The following is a 17,748-nucleotide window of genomic DNA, read 5'->3' as shown; positions in this document are numbered from 1 at the left end:
AGTAATTGAATCATCCGAACTTTTACTTTAGCAGTAATTGAATCATCCGAACTTTTACTTTAGCAGTAATTGAATCATCCGAACTTTTACTTTAGCAGTAATTGAATCATCCGAACTTTTACTTTAGCAGTAATTGAATCATCCGAACTTTTACTTTAGCAGTAATTGAATCATCCGAACTTTTACTTTAGCAGTAATTGAATCATTCGAACTTTTACTTTAGCAGTAATTGAATCATCCGAACTTTTACTTTAGCAGTAACTGAATCATCCGAACTTTTACTTTAGCAGTAATTGAATCATCCGAACTTTTACTTTAGCAGTAATTGAATCATCCGAACTTTTACTTTAGCAGTAATTGAATCATCCGAACTTTTACTTTAGCAGTAATTGAATCATCCGAACTTTTACTTTAGCAGTAACTGAATCATCCGAACTTTTACTTTAGCAGTAATTGAATCATCCGAACTTTTACTTTAGCAGTAATTGAATCATCCGAACTTTTACTTTAGCAGTAATTGCATCATCCGAACTTTTACTTTAGCAGTAATTGAATCATCCGAACTTTTACTTTAGCAGTAATTGAATCATCCGAACTTTTACTTTAGCAGTAATTGAATCATCCGAACTTTTACTTTAGCAGTAATTGAATCATCCGAACTTTTACTTTAGCAGTAACTGAATCATCCGAACTTTTACATTAGCAGTAACTGAATCATCCGAACTTTTACTTTAGCAGTAACTGAATCATCCGAACTTTTACTTTAGCAGTAACTGAATCATCCGAACTTTTACTTTAGCAGTAACTGAATCATCCGAACTTTTACTTTAGCAGTAACTGAATCATCCGAACTTTTACTTTAGCAGTAACTGAATCATCGAACTTTTACTTTATCAGTAATTGAATCATCCGAACTTTTACTTTAGCAGTAACTGAATCATCCGAACTTTTACTTTAGCGGTAATTGAATCGTCTGTTTCGAGTTCTCAGCGCTAGTCACTAACGTTCATAAAAGACAGTTCTCTTACTGTGTGGAGTAACACTTAAGATGTCTCCTAAACATCTTCAACCAGTTGCCAGAGTGTATATGAGTGAACGCCTGAGAAATGGCGCAATTACTGTCCACGCAGGTAGAATCCCTGAAGAAATATGTTTCGGTCTTTTGTGCCCTGTATTTTGTGTGACAGTGCTTCGTACCAAAGCAGAGAGAATAAAATCAGGAGAGATGAGCGATTGTGGATTTGCACCGAGCATCGTGTCACTCAACTCCGTAGCTTCTGGTTGCGAAGACTCTCTTTAACGTCTGGTATGCGCAGCGTTGCCACCCACCCAGCACGTCAAAACTGTACATGCATCTCATATGAACCGTATGTTTGTCTACTGGACCGTCCACAGACATTTTAGGGACTTCTCAAATTGTATTATCTCTCTCTCTTTCTCCGTGTGTGAACATACATACACACGCACCTCCCCCCACACAAGGGCCTCCCCGATGGCACAGTGGTAACGTCGTCGTCTTGTTATCAAGGGGTCCCGGGTTCGATACCCGGTGGAGACACCTAGTGCTTCGGATCCCACTTTAAACTGTAGGTCCAGTCTCGATTAGCCTTACTGTGCATAAAGTGGACTTAAAAAACACCAATTCAAAATTCAATTCAATACACACACACATATACAGGGTTATTAAAAAGAATGGTACAAAAGTAAAGTTAATTTATTTTTAAGTGAAAAGAGATACAAAGCAATTATGGTGGGAAAGAAGAAAGGAAGGTTGTAAATTTACCTGGGCAATTACAAATGTTGGATATGAGCACCCTGGGTAACACGGCAGATGTCAAAACGATAATCCATTTCTTGCCAGACGCGTTCCAACATATCCTTGGTTATCAACCCCACTGCATGAGAGATGTGCTGCTTTAAATTATCCAGGTCCTGTGGTAATGGATGAACGTACAGTGTCTTTCACAAACCCTCATAAAAAGAAGTCGCATGGAGTAAGATCTGGGGATCGTGGAGGCCAGGTCAGCATTGCCAAATCTTGATTCCCGGTACGGCCAATCCAACGACCTGGTCTGGTGGCATTGAGGTACGCACGAACAAGGTTGTGGAAGCGGGGAGGAGCACCATCCTGTTGAAAGATGGAATTCGGAATATCTTCCTCCAGTTGTGGCATGAGCCATTCCGATAACATGTCCAAGTAGATCTGGCCATTAACAGTGGCTTCGGCAAAAAAAGAAAGGTCCATACACTTTCCGTCTGCTTATTGCACAAAACACATTCACTTTTGGTGAGTCTCTTTCCTGCTGCACTATGGTATGAGGGTGTTCTGTACACCAGATCCTAACGTTATGGCGATTCACTTTCCCGCTAACATGAAATGTCGCTTCATCACTAAACACTAACCTGTCAGCGAATCCATCCTCTTCTTTGAACAGATTCTGCATTTCAATGCAGAAGGTCTGGCGTTTTGGCATATCTGCGTTTTTCAGCGCCTGCACGAGTTGCAATTTGTATGGCTTAAAGCATAGACGCTTTCTTAGAATACGCCATACAGTGAGTTGTGGCACATTAAGTTCTTTACTCTCTTGGTTTGTCGATTTTCTGGTACTCGTTTGAAAAGCAGCACGAATCCTATCCACTGTCTCGCTCGACGTTCCTGGTCGACCGGGAATTTTTCTACTGCACAGACATCCAGTTCATTCAAACTTTTGCACCCAGCGTGTCTATGTGGTGGTCGTTTCTTGAATTTCGCTCGAAAGTGTGTCTGAACTGTAACAACTGCCCCTGTTCGTGCAAATTCCTTTATGCAATATGCTTGCTCTACCTTTGTTGTTGCAATTTTAGCTATCAACAAGAAGTAGCGCCTCTAGCGGATTTTACTCAACTACAACCACAGGCTATAAATTTACAACCTTCCTTTCTTCTTTCCCACCAGAATTGCTTTTGTATCTCTTTTCACTTAAAAATAAATTAACCTTACTTTTGTACCATTCAAGGCGCCAGCCAGAGCGGTTTTTTCATTGGGTGACGTATGGTCAACGCATCGAGTCCCATCGCCGCTGTTTTATGGCTTTCGAGACTGGTACATACGTACGTACATACATACATACATTATGTATATACGTAGATATATTGTGTGTGTTTAAGGGCTTCCCCGATCGGGGTATCCAAATCGATACCTTGTCGATCCTACTTTGAACTGAAGATCTAGTACCGATTACCCTGTGTGTGCATTAAGTGGACTTGAAGTAAAACTCTTAACAAATCTGCGGTGAACTACACTCTTAGCTTTTCGGTTGCTGTCAGAAAATATGATTCGATGCGCGGCCCGAAATAATATTTGGTGCATATTTGACACATTCTGATCTTTTCGGGATTGTCTGATTCTTATTCACAATAGCAGAATGAGAGACGTCATGCCGCTGTTCAATATTGACATATCATTTCTAATTATTTTCGATACATCTTAAATTCTCTTCAGGGTCGTACATTTGAACCGTACGTCCGTATATGGAACATGAAATTGCGTTACATGCACGGTCAGGACCGTGCGGTTGATAACGCTGGTTATGCAGTCGGTCAAGTCAGGCAAACGCAAACATTGCATCACGTGTTTTGTGATGGATGTCGCCGCACGGAGAAGATGTTCCTTGTTTTCTCGCTCCTGACTCATGTTATTAAGCTAATTTTTTTCTTCTGGCATAAAACAAAACCGGTCCTGGTAGTGCGATGCAGTAACCTTACCGATTTATTTCTACCCCCTCCTCTTCCCCCGTTCCCCTTGCGTCCTCTTTCGCATGTGTGGCTTCTGTTGGATGCGAAAGCGTCTTTTTGAGTTCTTTATGGACTTGTTGGCTGCTGTCGACGTATGAGCTTGTATTGCGAAGCTTTCTACGATCATATGTGCTGAGATGGATGGCTAGGATGGATTTGATTGTGCAGCTGTGAAACGCAGCTTTTTCTCGGTAAAGTCACATGTGAAGAACGGCGGCAGTGTTCATTAGCGTTTAAAAAGGAGGGAAGAAAGGGTTATGCGTTTCCTGGAAAATCAATGTTAGGAAAATTACATACCTATTTGCATACGTCTTTTATATTCACATCATCACTCACCTCTTCGAGATGCCCCTAACATTTTCAAATGTGATGATGAATACTGAAACTCCATATGACGCGGACCTGCTTCAGTTACACAATAAGGCGATGTGTGTGTGTGTGTGTGTGTGAATGAATACAATTTTGATACCTAATTTATGATTGATTGATTGATATTTTAAGTCCACTTTATGCACAGTAGTGCTAATCGGGACTGGACCTACAGTTTAAAGTGGGATCCGAACCACTTGTGCCTCCACCGGGTATCGAACCCGGGACCCCTTGATTACAAGGCGACGACGCTACCACTGCGCCATCTGGGAGGCCTGATACCTAATTTATGGAATTTAATATTTGTAAGATGAATATAGCAAAGAAAATGAATTCCAAATATATTCTTCATGTCAATTGAGACATTAGTATTATACGCCCGATTAAAAATATGCAAAATCAAATTGAACACCCCTCCCCCTCAAGCATAATGCAATAGAAATACTCTTCCAGGCTTGAGTACTTGTGGAGTCCAGTGAGAGCTTCCCGTCTGCATTGTACCTCAAGGCCAATAAGCAGCAAAGTAGTGAGGATGTCCTGCTTTTGACAGAATTTCCTCCTGTTTCTTCTGTCATGCTTACAATACCACACTACCGTTACGCAGGTTTGCCATTGCACGAACGCGACCGACGAAGCCTCCAACCTAGCTCTCACCCTTCTTTAACCCCCTCTTAAAGTACTGCTGCTCGCTTTTGCAGTCCACACGTACATGCAAGATCGTTCTTTTACAAGTACGGCGTGGGGTTGTAACTTCCTCGTAGTAAACCCTCGCCTTGTAATCATCGTGTCCCTGGTTCGATTCTCGGTGGAGGCACATAGTGGTTCGGATCCCACTTTAAACTGTAGATCCAGTCCCGATTAGCCTTTCTGTGCATAAAATGGACTTAAGAACAAACTTAAAACAAAACAAAAATCGTAGTATATCCTGGGCTTTATTTTGCAGAGTAACAAGACTCTGATGCCTGGACCTGCAACCAGGATAATTCTATCTGGGACTCGTGTTGTGTCGTCCCTACATGTTTGTGATTGTCTTTTATGCATCTCATCACCACTCATCCACATCTTAGCGATTAGCCAAAAGTGGAAGAAAAGCGAAAGTAAAATAAACTAAGTCAATCAACCAACTACAATGAGTTGACAAGGTCTGATCTATGCTAAGAGGTCATCTAGATGTTCCCTGGTCTCTCGGACAACACATACAATTGTCTCTTGCATAACGCTGAGAAAATACTACCGAACCAGAAGCAAGTAGGGGATACGAAATGGACGCAAACAATACTCCTTGCATGCAGTCTTGCTCAACGACCACTATACTCGTCAATTAATCTTCATAATACATATTGCCAGCGAAGATGGTCGGCAATGGTCAATCAAAAACAAGAGTCCACTTTCTCTTCACGGTGAAGATGGGAGCCAAATAATGAAGAGACCTACTTGCAGTACTCATCGCTCATAAAAGATCCGGAGCTTGGAATAATTGAACCGCCGAAACAAGACATGTCCGAATCCCTCGGCACTTTCGGTCTTGCGTCACGGGACATCGAAATGGCGAACCGGACCTTCTGGTGCATACCAATGCGACTGAACGATATACATCATCGTAAGGTGGTAATGGAAGAGTTGCATAAGCCAGTCAATCTGTTGGCACTAAAAACCTGCGAACTTCTTTTTGGCACCTAGCCTTTGCGGCACATTCAAAGAGAATTTAGTGATCTTGAGGTGCTCGTTCCTTCGTCGTCTAGGGTTACGGATCGCGCATAATGCTCGCATGCAATTAACACCTCGACGCAGTTTACTTGCAGCGTCATCTTTCCCATTTATGACCTCTGCTCATTTATGGCAGTCACTTTTTTTCTACTCTGAACGAAACATTACCAAAAGATGAAATCAGTCTCTAAAGAGTGCACTATAAGACCATTAAATACTACTTTCGAAGCACCCACTGCACGGTGGCTGAGTGGTCGACTTTCATTTCGCCACCGGGTTCGAGTCCCGGCTTGGGCATGGGTGTTCTTTGCGAGTGCCCCTTCACCTTATCATCACTCACCGTCGCGATTAGCGTAAAGTAACAGAAAAGCGACGATAAATAGCAAATGAAAATGTTTTAACGCTCCTTGCCAATATCTTAACGAGAATACTGATATATCATTTGATAGCCGAAATTGCATTAATCATAGAAAATACCTAATAGATTCTGAGGTAACGAGTGTGCTTTCTTTTTCGTTCACCATTGTTGGTTTTCGGTAACGAATACAGATACATTGAAAAGTTGGTAAATTCGGATTGATACGAATATATATGTACAAATCACTTACACTTCCGGGTTGTAATTATCGTATTGAAAGTCAGTGGGTCGGTTGAAACCTGGAATTGTCCGTGACTGCACAACACTTAGAAATGTCCTCAATATCCAATCTCGAATCCACGTTGACTCACCATGTGAGGTTCACTCCGCACGCATTAAGATCAATACTCTTTTCAACATACCGTATCATTAGCATTGATTGCAATTAGGTATAATATTTAATGTTAGCGGCCGTGTGTTGTACCCAACCTCTAATATATTGGTACTTGAAAGCGCGGGCGGGGGGATAAAGGCGGCCAGGTGTGGTGCTGATCACATCACCTCCACAATGGCCAAGATCGTAAAGGTGGTTCGGATCACATTTTAAACTGTCGATACAGTCCCGTGTAGCCCATATGATCAAAGTGGACTTGAACTTTTTTACTTCGAGGGAATGATTTGGATGTTACAAAAACTTAATCTTCAAAATACAACACACTTGCAAATATTTTTATATCGTACCAGGACCGTAGCTAGACATTTTGGCACCCTAGGCAGGATTGTGGTTTGACGCCTCCCCCCTCCCCCGGCCGGGCGGGCCCACCAACATTTTATGTGCGTCCTTTGGTATCACCTTCCTATGCAATAGTTTGTGATATTTACATCCTACAAATGTTGAAATGATGAAAGAAAGTAACACTCATTAAAAATTATACAGGGTGTACACAGAATATCTGACACATTTCAATTATTAATAAATCAGAGACTAATGAAGGTGGAAATGATAGATAGATAAACTCAAAATGTTTTTATGCCCTGTATCAGTACACTTCTATATGTGCTCCTTTTGTCGCACGGAGAATGTTAAGGCGATAATCGATTTTTTCCCACGTTCGGGTCAGCATGTTGACATTCACATTGGCTATCGCTTTGTTTATTTTGGCTTTTAGTTCATTAATGTTTTTCACTTTTGTAAGGTTCGTCATCTTTTGAACGAACGCTTGCCTGGAAGATGTATATTTAAGAAAATATCACTTAGTCTGAATAAAATATTTAGAAACGTACTATTACTACTACTTTGTGAACAAAAAATTCCAGCAGTGTGGTACCGGAATATACCAATGTCAAGCGCAAATTTCTCAGTCTCATATTCTCACTTTATTGTCTCTTTTTTCTTTTAAAAAATAAAACTTTGAATGGTTTCCACTGTGAATGGTGCCCACGACTTCAGTGAGCGCTTTGAGGGGTCGACTCACCATCTCGCCAACGAAGTTTCCGGATTCCTTTCTTGTAATAATTATTTCTTCATCAAGCAAATTGCGATAGAAATAAAAATCTTGTTTTGTTTCGGCACAAGAGATGAAATGTTAGTCTCTTGTCAGTTTCGTTTCGCTGTGCTTTCTGTTCTGGGGCAACGAAGATGGAATCTCCAACCGATAATTTGCATATCTGCTGTTTGACTGTGTCAGCTGTCGGATGCTCTTTCAACAAACGAAGGATTGACAACCCGGGCCAAGAGAATGTTAGTGCGTCTTGTTGATGCAACCAATCAACGGGCTCAGCATGGTGGCCTGTTTTTTCTCATGTTTAGTCAGCAGTACCGCGGTTCGCAAATGAAAGTTGTCCAGCTCTGGGATTGGAAGTTCGGCGGTGAAACTCTCCGAGCTGTGTACACTTTTAATACCAAACGAACGATTTGGAGGTGTTAGTTATGCCTCGTGTTATCATTACGGTGTTTTTAAAGACTGTTTTCTCCTACTGAGCTGCGGTTAGTTTCCATCCAAGTTCTTTTAGGAGCCTTGCAAAGTGAAAGTCCATCTTTTAACGGCTTTTCTACTCCCAGCACCTGGCCAAAATTGTTGGAATTGATGACATCATCACTGGGCTTACTTTATCGTTGTTCTGTAATAGTTTTTTGTACTGCACAAAGCACTGTTAAACGTCTTCCCTTCTCTTTACGAAAATATATAATTCCAATGCGTTTAGAAGCGTTTTCTAAAAGCGCGTAACTTCGCATCAGAGTAAAAAACAGAAAAAAAACCCACAGAAGACCTTTATTAAACAGTTTATGAAAATATCATGTTTGTATGTAGGCTAATTATCGTGAAATACATACTTTGGGTTTCCTACTTTTCCTCTTAATTTGAACTCGAAATCTTTGTCATCGCCTTGTAATCAAGGGGTCCCGGGTTCGATGTCCGCTGGGGATCACATAGTGGTTCGAATCTCACTTTAAATTGTAGACCCAGTCCTCATTAACTTATAATTTATGCACATAAATTTTTAAGACTCAATGAAATCAACATTTTGAGTGGCGGTTAATCAGCGCACAGAGTCCATCGCCGCTGTTTAGACCGGAAGCATAAGCTCCTACAACACAAACGTCAGGATTTCCAGCATGCACGTGCCCGCACGTGTGTTTTGCTGTGGAACGTGAACCAAACCAAGGGGAATCATGCATTTCAAGGTGAAACTTTTATTAGTTTCGCTGATGGAGGGCCACGACAGAAACTAAATAACTTATTAGTTATTACCCATCTAGCTAGAGACTCCGAGGATTTACACATCCGAATTTTACTAATTGCGTATTTTCGTAAAGACACGATTTTCCGACAGCTTACATCACGTGACGAATGCATCCGTATAACACACACGCTGTGGCTTTTATTATTTTATAGCGTGGTACGGAATGGGAGACGTGTGGGAAATCCGCTGTGGCCTAAAGAAAACAGCCTTTTCAAAAACACGATGGAATATCAGAAAGTGGCGTTATGAAATAAGCCATAATCAGTGATCGTGAAACAAATTTGTTTTTTTATCCTCTCTTTTTGTTATTCAAAGCTGTTGTTTCGCTGATGGCGTGGTTCCTTTTCTTGCTTTCGTATTCTTCTGCTGTGGCGGCAAAGCCACGTTTACTTCCTCCTTTGTTCTCGCAGTGAAGTGTCTGGAACGTAAATGCTTATTGTTCATTCTCAGCTGACTACGACAGTATGAATAGGAAATTATGAAACTGGAGGTAGGGCGGGGGAGGGGTATGTTCTGGTCACTGCACACCTTCGGCGCGAAAAATATAAATTCTTTGTATCAACTACTAAGAGAGACAAATATGAATGGTAATAATAATAATAAGCAATTGACTCACTATTTATGTATCCAAAGGAAACTATTTTGATTTTATTTTTGTAATTTAGCATCGGTTTTCTGCCATTTTTGGTTAATCGTGACGATGGGGATGAGTAATGATATGATATGATGTAATTGATGAAGAAGGGACACTCACAAAGAACACCCACACCCATACCCAAGGCGGGATCCTAACCCGGGACCCCTGGCGTCGTAGGGCGCTGTGTAACCACTCCGCCACGGAGGTCGGCGGTTAACTGTTTTAACTTCTTGCCTCTCCGATAGCTAAGTGATTAATATTGCGACATTGTAATCAAGGGTTTTCCGGCCTAGATTTCCGATGGAGGCACAACGCACACATTCCACTTTAAACTGTAGGTCCAGTTCCGATTAGCCTATCTGAATAAAAAGAAATGCCTGCGTGAAGTATGGAACTCAATGTTAGTAATAGCTCGGAGTCACGATTCCAGCTGCAATCAGTATCCAGTTTCGACCTGGAATTATTAGTTTTTGGAACGTACAGTAAAACCTTATTTACTCAAATTTATTCCGTAATATAAGAAACGAGGAAAAACAAATGAAATTAAGAATATTGCACATTAAACCTTGGCAACACTGATACTTTGCCATTAATTTGTATTTTGTTTCAGAGTTGCCAATAAATTAACCTCCAGTGCATGCAGGAAACAAAATGGAGAATCTATTCAACTATCCTTAATTTTCTTGAACGTAGTTTAATTTAAAACTTAACTTTGTATGGTGCTGTGTTCCATTTGATATGAAAATTAGATTTTAAAACAATTAGCATCTAATTATAAGCATACATATATTTAAAGTAACTGAGTGTTTTTTGGGAGGTAATGGAACACATCTTTAAGATTATTATGATAGTAAGCCTCTGATATAAAAATGTTACCTACCTCTTGTTGCCTTCGAAATCTTCCAGCTCTACACGAAGCATGTATTCCTCGTTGTTGGTGAGCATGTAAATGTTCTCGTTGCCCAGCCAGAACTCCTTGCTGGGATCTCCGAACCCATTCTTGTAGTCGTTCCAGTCTCGGTTGAAGTTTTCTCGCGGCTCACCGAAATCGTCTCTCCTCTGGATCACCTGCAACGGAAAGAAAATTGCAGATTTAGAAGTGCTTTGAGAGTATTTTTCTGGTTCAAAAATCTGTTCCGCTACATCACATATCCCGTCCTCCAAAAGGAAAAAAAATACACTAAGAACTTGTTTATTCGAATCACATTTATCAGAAACAGTTTTAAGTATATTTTAAAATACACAAAATAATTTTCCTTCGCTATAATCAGTACTTAATAGCGTACACAACGATTCCACATGATGTAACATTATACACTCCAACTTTATTTACAGTATTCACTACGATGTTGAGAACAGTTCAAAAATTGTTATTACAACAGTAACTATCTCGAACTACGGTTACACTAGTTTTGTAATTTGCAGCTAAGTATTTGTTAAGTCCACATTATGCACAGCACAGGCTAATCGTGACTAAAGCTACGGTTTAAAGTGAGATCCGAACCACTATGTTCTTCCACCGGGTATGGAACCCAGTACCACTTAATTACAAGGGTACAAGACAACGTTACCACTACGCCATCGGGGAGACCCTCCATACTATAGCTTACATTCCCATGTCCACTCTATATTTTTTTAATGTACAGTAAATGTCTTACATGTGAAAGTCCTCTGTTGCTGCAGCCATAAACCTTCGGGTTTAAGAAGTCTAGAGGGTTAGTTAGTTTAGTTAGTTAGTGAAGCTAAGAGCTCCCATATTGTTATTTTTTGTCTAAGTGGGTTTGTGAAAAGAATTTCCCCATAATGAGAACCAAACTTAACCCAAAATCGAGCTTGGCTCGGGCTTGTCAACGGGTTACGCCAATCTTCGACCTTCACAGACGTTCGATTTGATTTGGTTGCGCTTCAGAAGCACATAGTTCATAATTGTGTCAATAGATGGCTCGAGAATAGCTTTGCCAAATGCTAGTAATCTACTAGTCTGCTTAGGCTGCATTTCACAAGAATACTTAACTCACATTGGACCTACTTTAGCAGATTTGTTTTGGAAGCTGCTCAACTTTGACTTTTTACTGCATGTATCGAGACCTGCCGATAAATGTAATCTTCGAGGAGATACACATCACATTAACTAACTAACTAACTCTCTAACCTTCTTAAACCCGAAGATTTATGGCTGCAGCAACAAAAATCTTCCATCTGTCCCTATCCTGGGCAAGATCAATCCAATCTTTTCCATCCTTACCGATTTCCGTTAGGTTCCTCTCAACGTTATCCCTCAATCTTCGTCTTGGCCTTCCTACAGGTCTCTTACCATCAGGTTTCCCAACAAGAGTTCTGTAAACTCTTCTTTCCTCTCCAATTCGTGCCACATGGCCTGCTCACCAAAGTCTTCTTGATTTAATTATTCTACAATGTCTGGACATGAATACAAATAATGCACTTCTTAATTATGTAACCTTCTCCACCCACTCATCCCTTTTAGGTGCAAATATTTTTATAATGCAAATACTCTTAATTTATGTTCCTCTTTTAATGTACAAGACCAAGTTTCACATCAAGGCAAAATTACTATTTTGTATATTTTTTGTGATATGTACACATCACATTAATGCCGAATAATTACTGACTTATACCACCTTTGTGACTTCGAGACAAGATTGCGACACAAAGTACAAACCTCCTTGCAAATAACCTTTTACAGTATTGTGACTCCCCCCTTCCTAACCTAAGCTGAAGGTGTATTTTCTCAAATCAGGATCTGAGAAGAATTTTTAGTTTGTCAGGGCCAGAAGTTAACAAGGGAGGCTGTCTCAGGGGAAGGTCGCCACGTGTGAAAAGAAGATTAAAAAATCTTTTCTCGTCAAGTGCGTGTCTTCGGAAGAAATGGACACGAGGAAATTCCCACGGGAGAGAAGATGCTGAGCATCCCATCCCGTACCAACAATTTGGATGTGCTAACCGTTTGGTGGCTGCCAAGTGTGGGAAGAACTGAGAAACCGCAAGTTGATATTCCTCAGGAAGTATCTTCTTTTGCATGAAGGAAATTGTAAACTTCCAATGACGTTGCTGGGTGTATATCGAAATTTATCCAAAGTACGCTGTTCCGTTTTTTTTCCTTTTTGGTAGATTTTGTGTGCTGAATACTGTTGTTCAATGTCCTTTTCACCGAATTTACTTGTAATTGGCTAAATCGCCATGTTAAACACATTTTGAATTGGTATGATTAATAAATCGTGAAGCAATGCAATTTAGCATTGTACGTGATTATTTTTAGTGTTTCTCGCGAATTTTACCGCCGAACTCGGTGCCCTATAGCGCATTAAGTGGTCGACTATCGATCTCGCAACCGAAGTTCCTGGGTTTGAGTTGCAGCCTGGGCATAGGCGTTATTTGTGAATGTTCCTTTACCAATTTCATCTTATCATAACTCATCCTTGTCGCGTTTTAACAAACTGGCAGAAAAGCGACGCTAAATAATATTTTGTACATTTTACTAACCTCCAGGCACAGGCGTAACCACTCTGTTGGAAGAAGGTAGTGGGTCTAATGGCCACGATTAGGGTTGTAGTAGTCGAAACTAATGGCTTCTAAAGAAGACACGTTTGATTCTTTACCGGTGATAATGGATGCAGCTGAGTGAGATAGAGAGAGAGGAGATAGTAGGGCAGCCAACAGGGCACTCATGGTGTAGTGGTTACATCGTCGCTTTATAATCAAGAGGCTCCTGGTTCGATACCCGGTGGAGGCACATTGCATAGTAGTTCGGATTCCACTTTAAACTAGGTCCAGTCCCGGTATAGTGGACTTAAAACAACAATTTAATTTAAAATCGAACAGGATACTTACTTTGTGCACATGCTATTTGAAGGACGAAATTGTCCTTTGTACCCTTATTCAACGATCTCATTGCACCATAATGAGGAAGAGGAGATAGATCGGGACTGGACCTACAGTTTAAAGGGGAATCCGAACCACTATGTGCCTCTACCGGGTATGCAGCCAGGGACCCCTTTATTGCAAGATTATGATCAATGGAGGTTAATTGGAATTGACGTAGTGACACTCGCAAAACAAGAGATTATGTTCTACAGTGAACTGTGGAGAGGACCGGAGTACCGAAAGGAAGCGGGGATAAGCAAATACTACCAAAAAGAAGCAATTTAGGCAAGATTGTGCATGTAGGCATGTACAGGGTGTACCAAAAGTACCATTACCCCCTCTTTGAATTGTAGACAAACCTGCAAAATGTTATTTTAACAGCATGCGTATGATGAGAGGATGGTATACCATTAAATTAGACCAATGACCACTATTTACTCCAGAGGATCTGTGTGCACACCGCCATTTTCATGGTACAGTATTATTTGCCTCCAGGTGCGATGTGAAATCCTCCGTAACGTAAGATGTCAGATCTGGATTTCGGGGTGGCCATTTTAAGAGAATTCCTCAATGATGTGTTCAGAGACAAACGAGGACCGCCAAATTTACCAGAACCTTTAAAATGGTCACCCCGAAGTCCAAATCTGACATCTTGTGATAATGCGCTATGGGGGCACATCAAACAAAGTCGCCCATAATCGTTATCAGACAACTGAGGAACTTCAAGAAGCTGTTCGCAGTGCTTTTGCTTCCTTCACGCCAGCCAAGTTACGGAGGATTTCACATCGCTCCTGGAGGCGTATAATACTGTGCCATGAAAATGGCGGTGTGCACACAGAGTAAATGGTAGCCATTGGTCTGATGTAATGGTATACCATCCTCTCATCATACGCATGCTGTTAAAATAACATTTTGCAGGTTTGTCTACAATTCAAAGAGGGGGTAATGGGTCTTTTGGTACACCCTGTATAGTTCGGGACAAATTTATAGAAACACCCTAAACTTATCTTCCTCACAATCTTGAGAGGCGTGTGGCTACCATGTGTCCATGTGGGTGTCCTTGCAAGAATTGTTAACATCAAACGGACACGTAGTGGCCACACGTCTTGTCAAGACTATGAGGAAGATAAGGTCCTAGTTTCTTTTAGTTTGTCCGGAACTATAGCTACGTACAAGAACTTGCAACACTGAAGGAACACGGGGTGGCCACACACCTCGTTAAAATTGTGAGGAAGATAAGGTTCGAGTTTCTTTAAGTTTATCCGGAACTATATAGGCATTAAGAAAATAAAGCAAAATGAATACAAAGGGAAACAGACAAAAATTCGCATCCTGCCAATTACATAATGGCAGATTGATGTAGCGAGGTTCGCAGTGGAACGACCCGAATAAATATTTACTCGAAAACAGTGTTTCTGCATGTAATTTTTGCATAACGACTTCCTGTTCCCCTACGGTTACGAGAAACAGGAAGGAATTTGAATGTGTTACGTAGAAATATTCTTGTTCGACATGTCTTTATGTGCTATGAGGTGCCAGGGCATAATTGCCGTGCGAAGTCTCTTACCCGTTCTCATGTTTATTGCGCCTTTAACTTGGATTTTAGTGCCGTGTAAAACGCGCTTACGCAAGAAACACCGGAACGATCCTGCAGGAAAATTCCAATTTCTGGAAATTGATTGGATTGCCGAGTACCTGTTTATGTAGACCCTGTGGTCTGTGCATGGAACATGCCTACAGGGCGAGCAACTCTTAAGCCATGCAACTGTCTTGGAGTTGCGGGGTTCCACGTCACCTGTAAATCCTGCAAAAGTCTGGAATTTTGATAACACAAGGCAAAACCTGAAAAATTCATGGAAGATCAAATGTTTTTTGTGCTCGCCAGAGTTAGGGAATAAAAGTTCATTTCATTTTTTCTTGAACCAGTTTCTTGATGGGATGTATTTTGTATAAAGTATTTTATAATTTATAGTATTTCTTATTTTCATTATCTTGAATAGCAAGCAAGCTATCTATCTAGCACTTAAAAGTTGTTTAAACTATCCCGACAATCAGCAACACAGTCGCTCACATACATACAGCTTTGTTCTTATTGTTTGTTTACATTTCATTCTCAGAAGAAGTCAAATAGTAGGCTACTGTATTCCGCAAATTAACCATATTTCCTTTCCTCGTACCACTGAAAAGACATGATGATGTTGAGAAAATATTTCGTTTAGATAATTACGTATTAGCAATGATTCTTATAATGAGATAACTAACTAACTAACTCCCTAGCCTTCTTAAACCCGAAGGTTCATGGCTGCAGCAACACAGGCCTTCCATCTTTCCCTATCTTGAGCAAGTTCTATATACTCTTTTCCATCCCTACCGATTTCCCTTAGGTCCATCTCAACATTGTACCTCCATCTTCGTCTTGGCCTTCCTACAGGTCTCTTACCATCAGGTTTCCCAACAAGAATCCTGTGAACTCCTCTTTCCTCTCCCATTCGTGCCACATCTTATAATGAGATACATGACTGAATGTGAGTTTACAAAAAAAAGGGGGGGTGGCATTTTCTCATGAGAGCGTCTGGTGGCATTGCATCAACTGTCATAAAACTAAAAATTCCAAATATTGCAGACTGCAAACTTATGGAACCTGCCACTCTCCACAAACAGACCACTAAGACACAGTTTAAATATACTGAAAGATGATTTTTGTGGAGACTTTCGAGGATGAATTCCATATACAGGGCTACTATAAATGATTCATTCGATTTCAAAACACTGTATTTTCCAAAGTATTGCACATACAGATATGAATGATTCATGAAAATAACTGTAAACGCACCAAGTTTTCCAAGTATACACATTCTACAAATGTTCTATGTGTGCCCCTCTGGCCACACGACACACTTCCAAACGGTACATTTTGTAGTAATCCTCTTGTCAATGGTCATCAGAGAAGCATTGATGCGTTCCCTGAGCCTTCCCTGGTTCTTTTCTGTACTCTCTTCTGAATGCACGCTGCACTGCAATAACAGATTAACATCTCGCATATTCCAACACACAAAAACTCTTGTCTCGGTTTGTCGCCATTTTGTACAGGGCCCTCGTGCTGCCAACTGGCATGTCACGATGCAAACTTTGTGAGTTTACAGTTATTTTCATGTATCTTTCATATCTGTATGTGCAGTACTTTGGAAAATACAATGTTTTGAAATCGAATGAATCATTTATAGTAGCCCTGTATTTAGATGCAATTTTTCAGAATTTAAGATGGACAGAGAACCCAAAATGTGTCAGCTGACTCAAATATTAATATTCTTAGTTTTTTTTTAACACCAGTTACACCTTGAGTCTCCCCGAAGGCGTAGTGGTAAGTCGTCGCCATGTAATCAATGAGTCCCGCGTTCGATACCCGGTGGAGGTACATAGTGATTCAGATCCCACTATAAACTCTAGGTCCAGTTCCGATTAGCTTTTCTGCATTGGTGGACAATAAAGTGCATGAGCTACTAATGATGTACTTTTGCTGCTTGAAAATGCAGATAAATGCATCAAAGGGTACTTTTTATCAGCTGGTGTTCCGTGTGATGCACTGAAAATTCATCAGTTGATACAATCATTTCAACGAAACCAAAATCACACGTTTAACTGTGACAGTTGATGTACCTAAAAATGCATCGAAATTTGATTTGATGTATTTTTTTTCGAGTTGTGTGTGTCATGCGCGTGTATCTATGAAATGAGAAAATTCTTTTCGAAAAAAAAATCGCCTATAAGAGGCCGCGGAAGCTTTTTAAAGTGGCAATTCTAGTCTCAACCTCCCAACCAGCACTTTGCGTATGAGATTTCGATGCAGCAAAAATACCTTTCTGCAATGTGCATTCAAGATTGCGTAATTAATATTGCGCACATCCTGTACTTAGCAATTTTATGGTGAAAGAGGTTCGGCGACGTCGTGAGCCAATCAGAATCGGCCGTTGCCTTCACCTAAGGAAGCGGCACTGATTTGTGGGTGGAGGAAATTCATGGGATCTTAAAGTATGTTTATGGTTATATCTGTGATAATAAGTGGTTATTTGGATTATTTCGTGATTTTGGTTCTCGTGTTCCTATGAGCCCCTCGTGGTAATATAAGTGAAGGAGGACCGCCCATGGTATGCTGCGAAAATAATAATCGCTCAGGTCTTGCCAGGTAGGTCTGAGAGAGAATGTTGCTCCAAGACAGATTCTTCTTGCTCTTAAATTCCAGGCCTTTCCTTTGATTGAGATATGGATTTTCTAGGAA

At 40.6% G+C, this 17,748-nt stretch overlaps 2 protein-coding genes across 5 annotated transcripts in view; one reads left to right on the top strand and one right to left on the bottom strand.

The window, feature by feature from the left end:
• The window catches only part of LOC146005271 (uncharacterized), a 544,895-nt gene that overhangs the window by 60,445 nt on the left and 466,702 nt on the right, over positions 1 to 17,748 (top strand). The gene's annotated exons all lie outside the window — the stretch shown is intronic.
• The window catches only part of LOC146005273 (uncharacterized), a 218,900-nt gene that overhangs the window by 26,698 nt on the left and 174,454 nt on the right, over positions 1 to 17,748 (bottom strand). The window contains exon 4 of the mRNA XM_083144389.1: positions 10,471 to 10,658. Within this exon, the coding sequence (XP_083000515.1) occupies positions 10,471 to 10,658 (188 nt within the window). The remainder of the gene's footprint in view (positions 1 to 10,470; positions 10,659 to 17,748) is intronic.

The sequence above is a fragment of the Lepisma saccharinum genome, chromosome 23 (assembly GCF_977018435.1).
Source record: "Lepisma saccharinum chromosome 23, izLepSacc3.1, whole genome shotgun sequence".
NCBI lineage: Eukaryota > Metazoa > Arthropoda > Insecta > Zygentoma > Lepismatidae > Lepisma > Lepisma saccharinum.
This window is presented reverse-complemented; position numbering and strand designations above follow the sequence as displayed.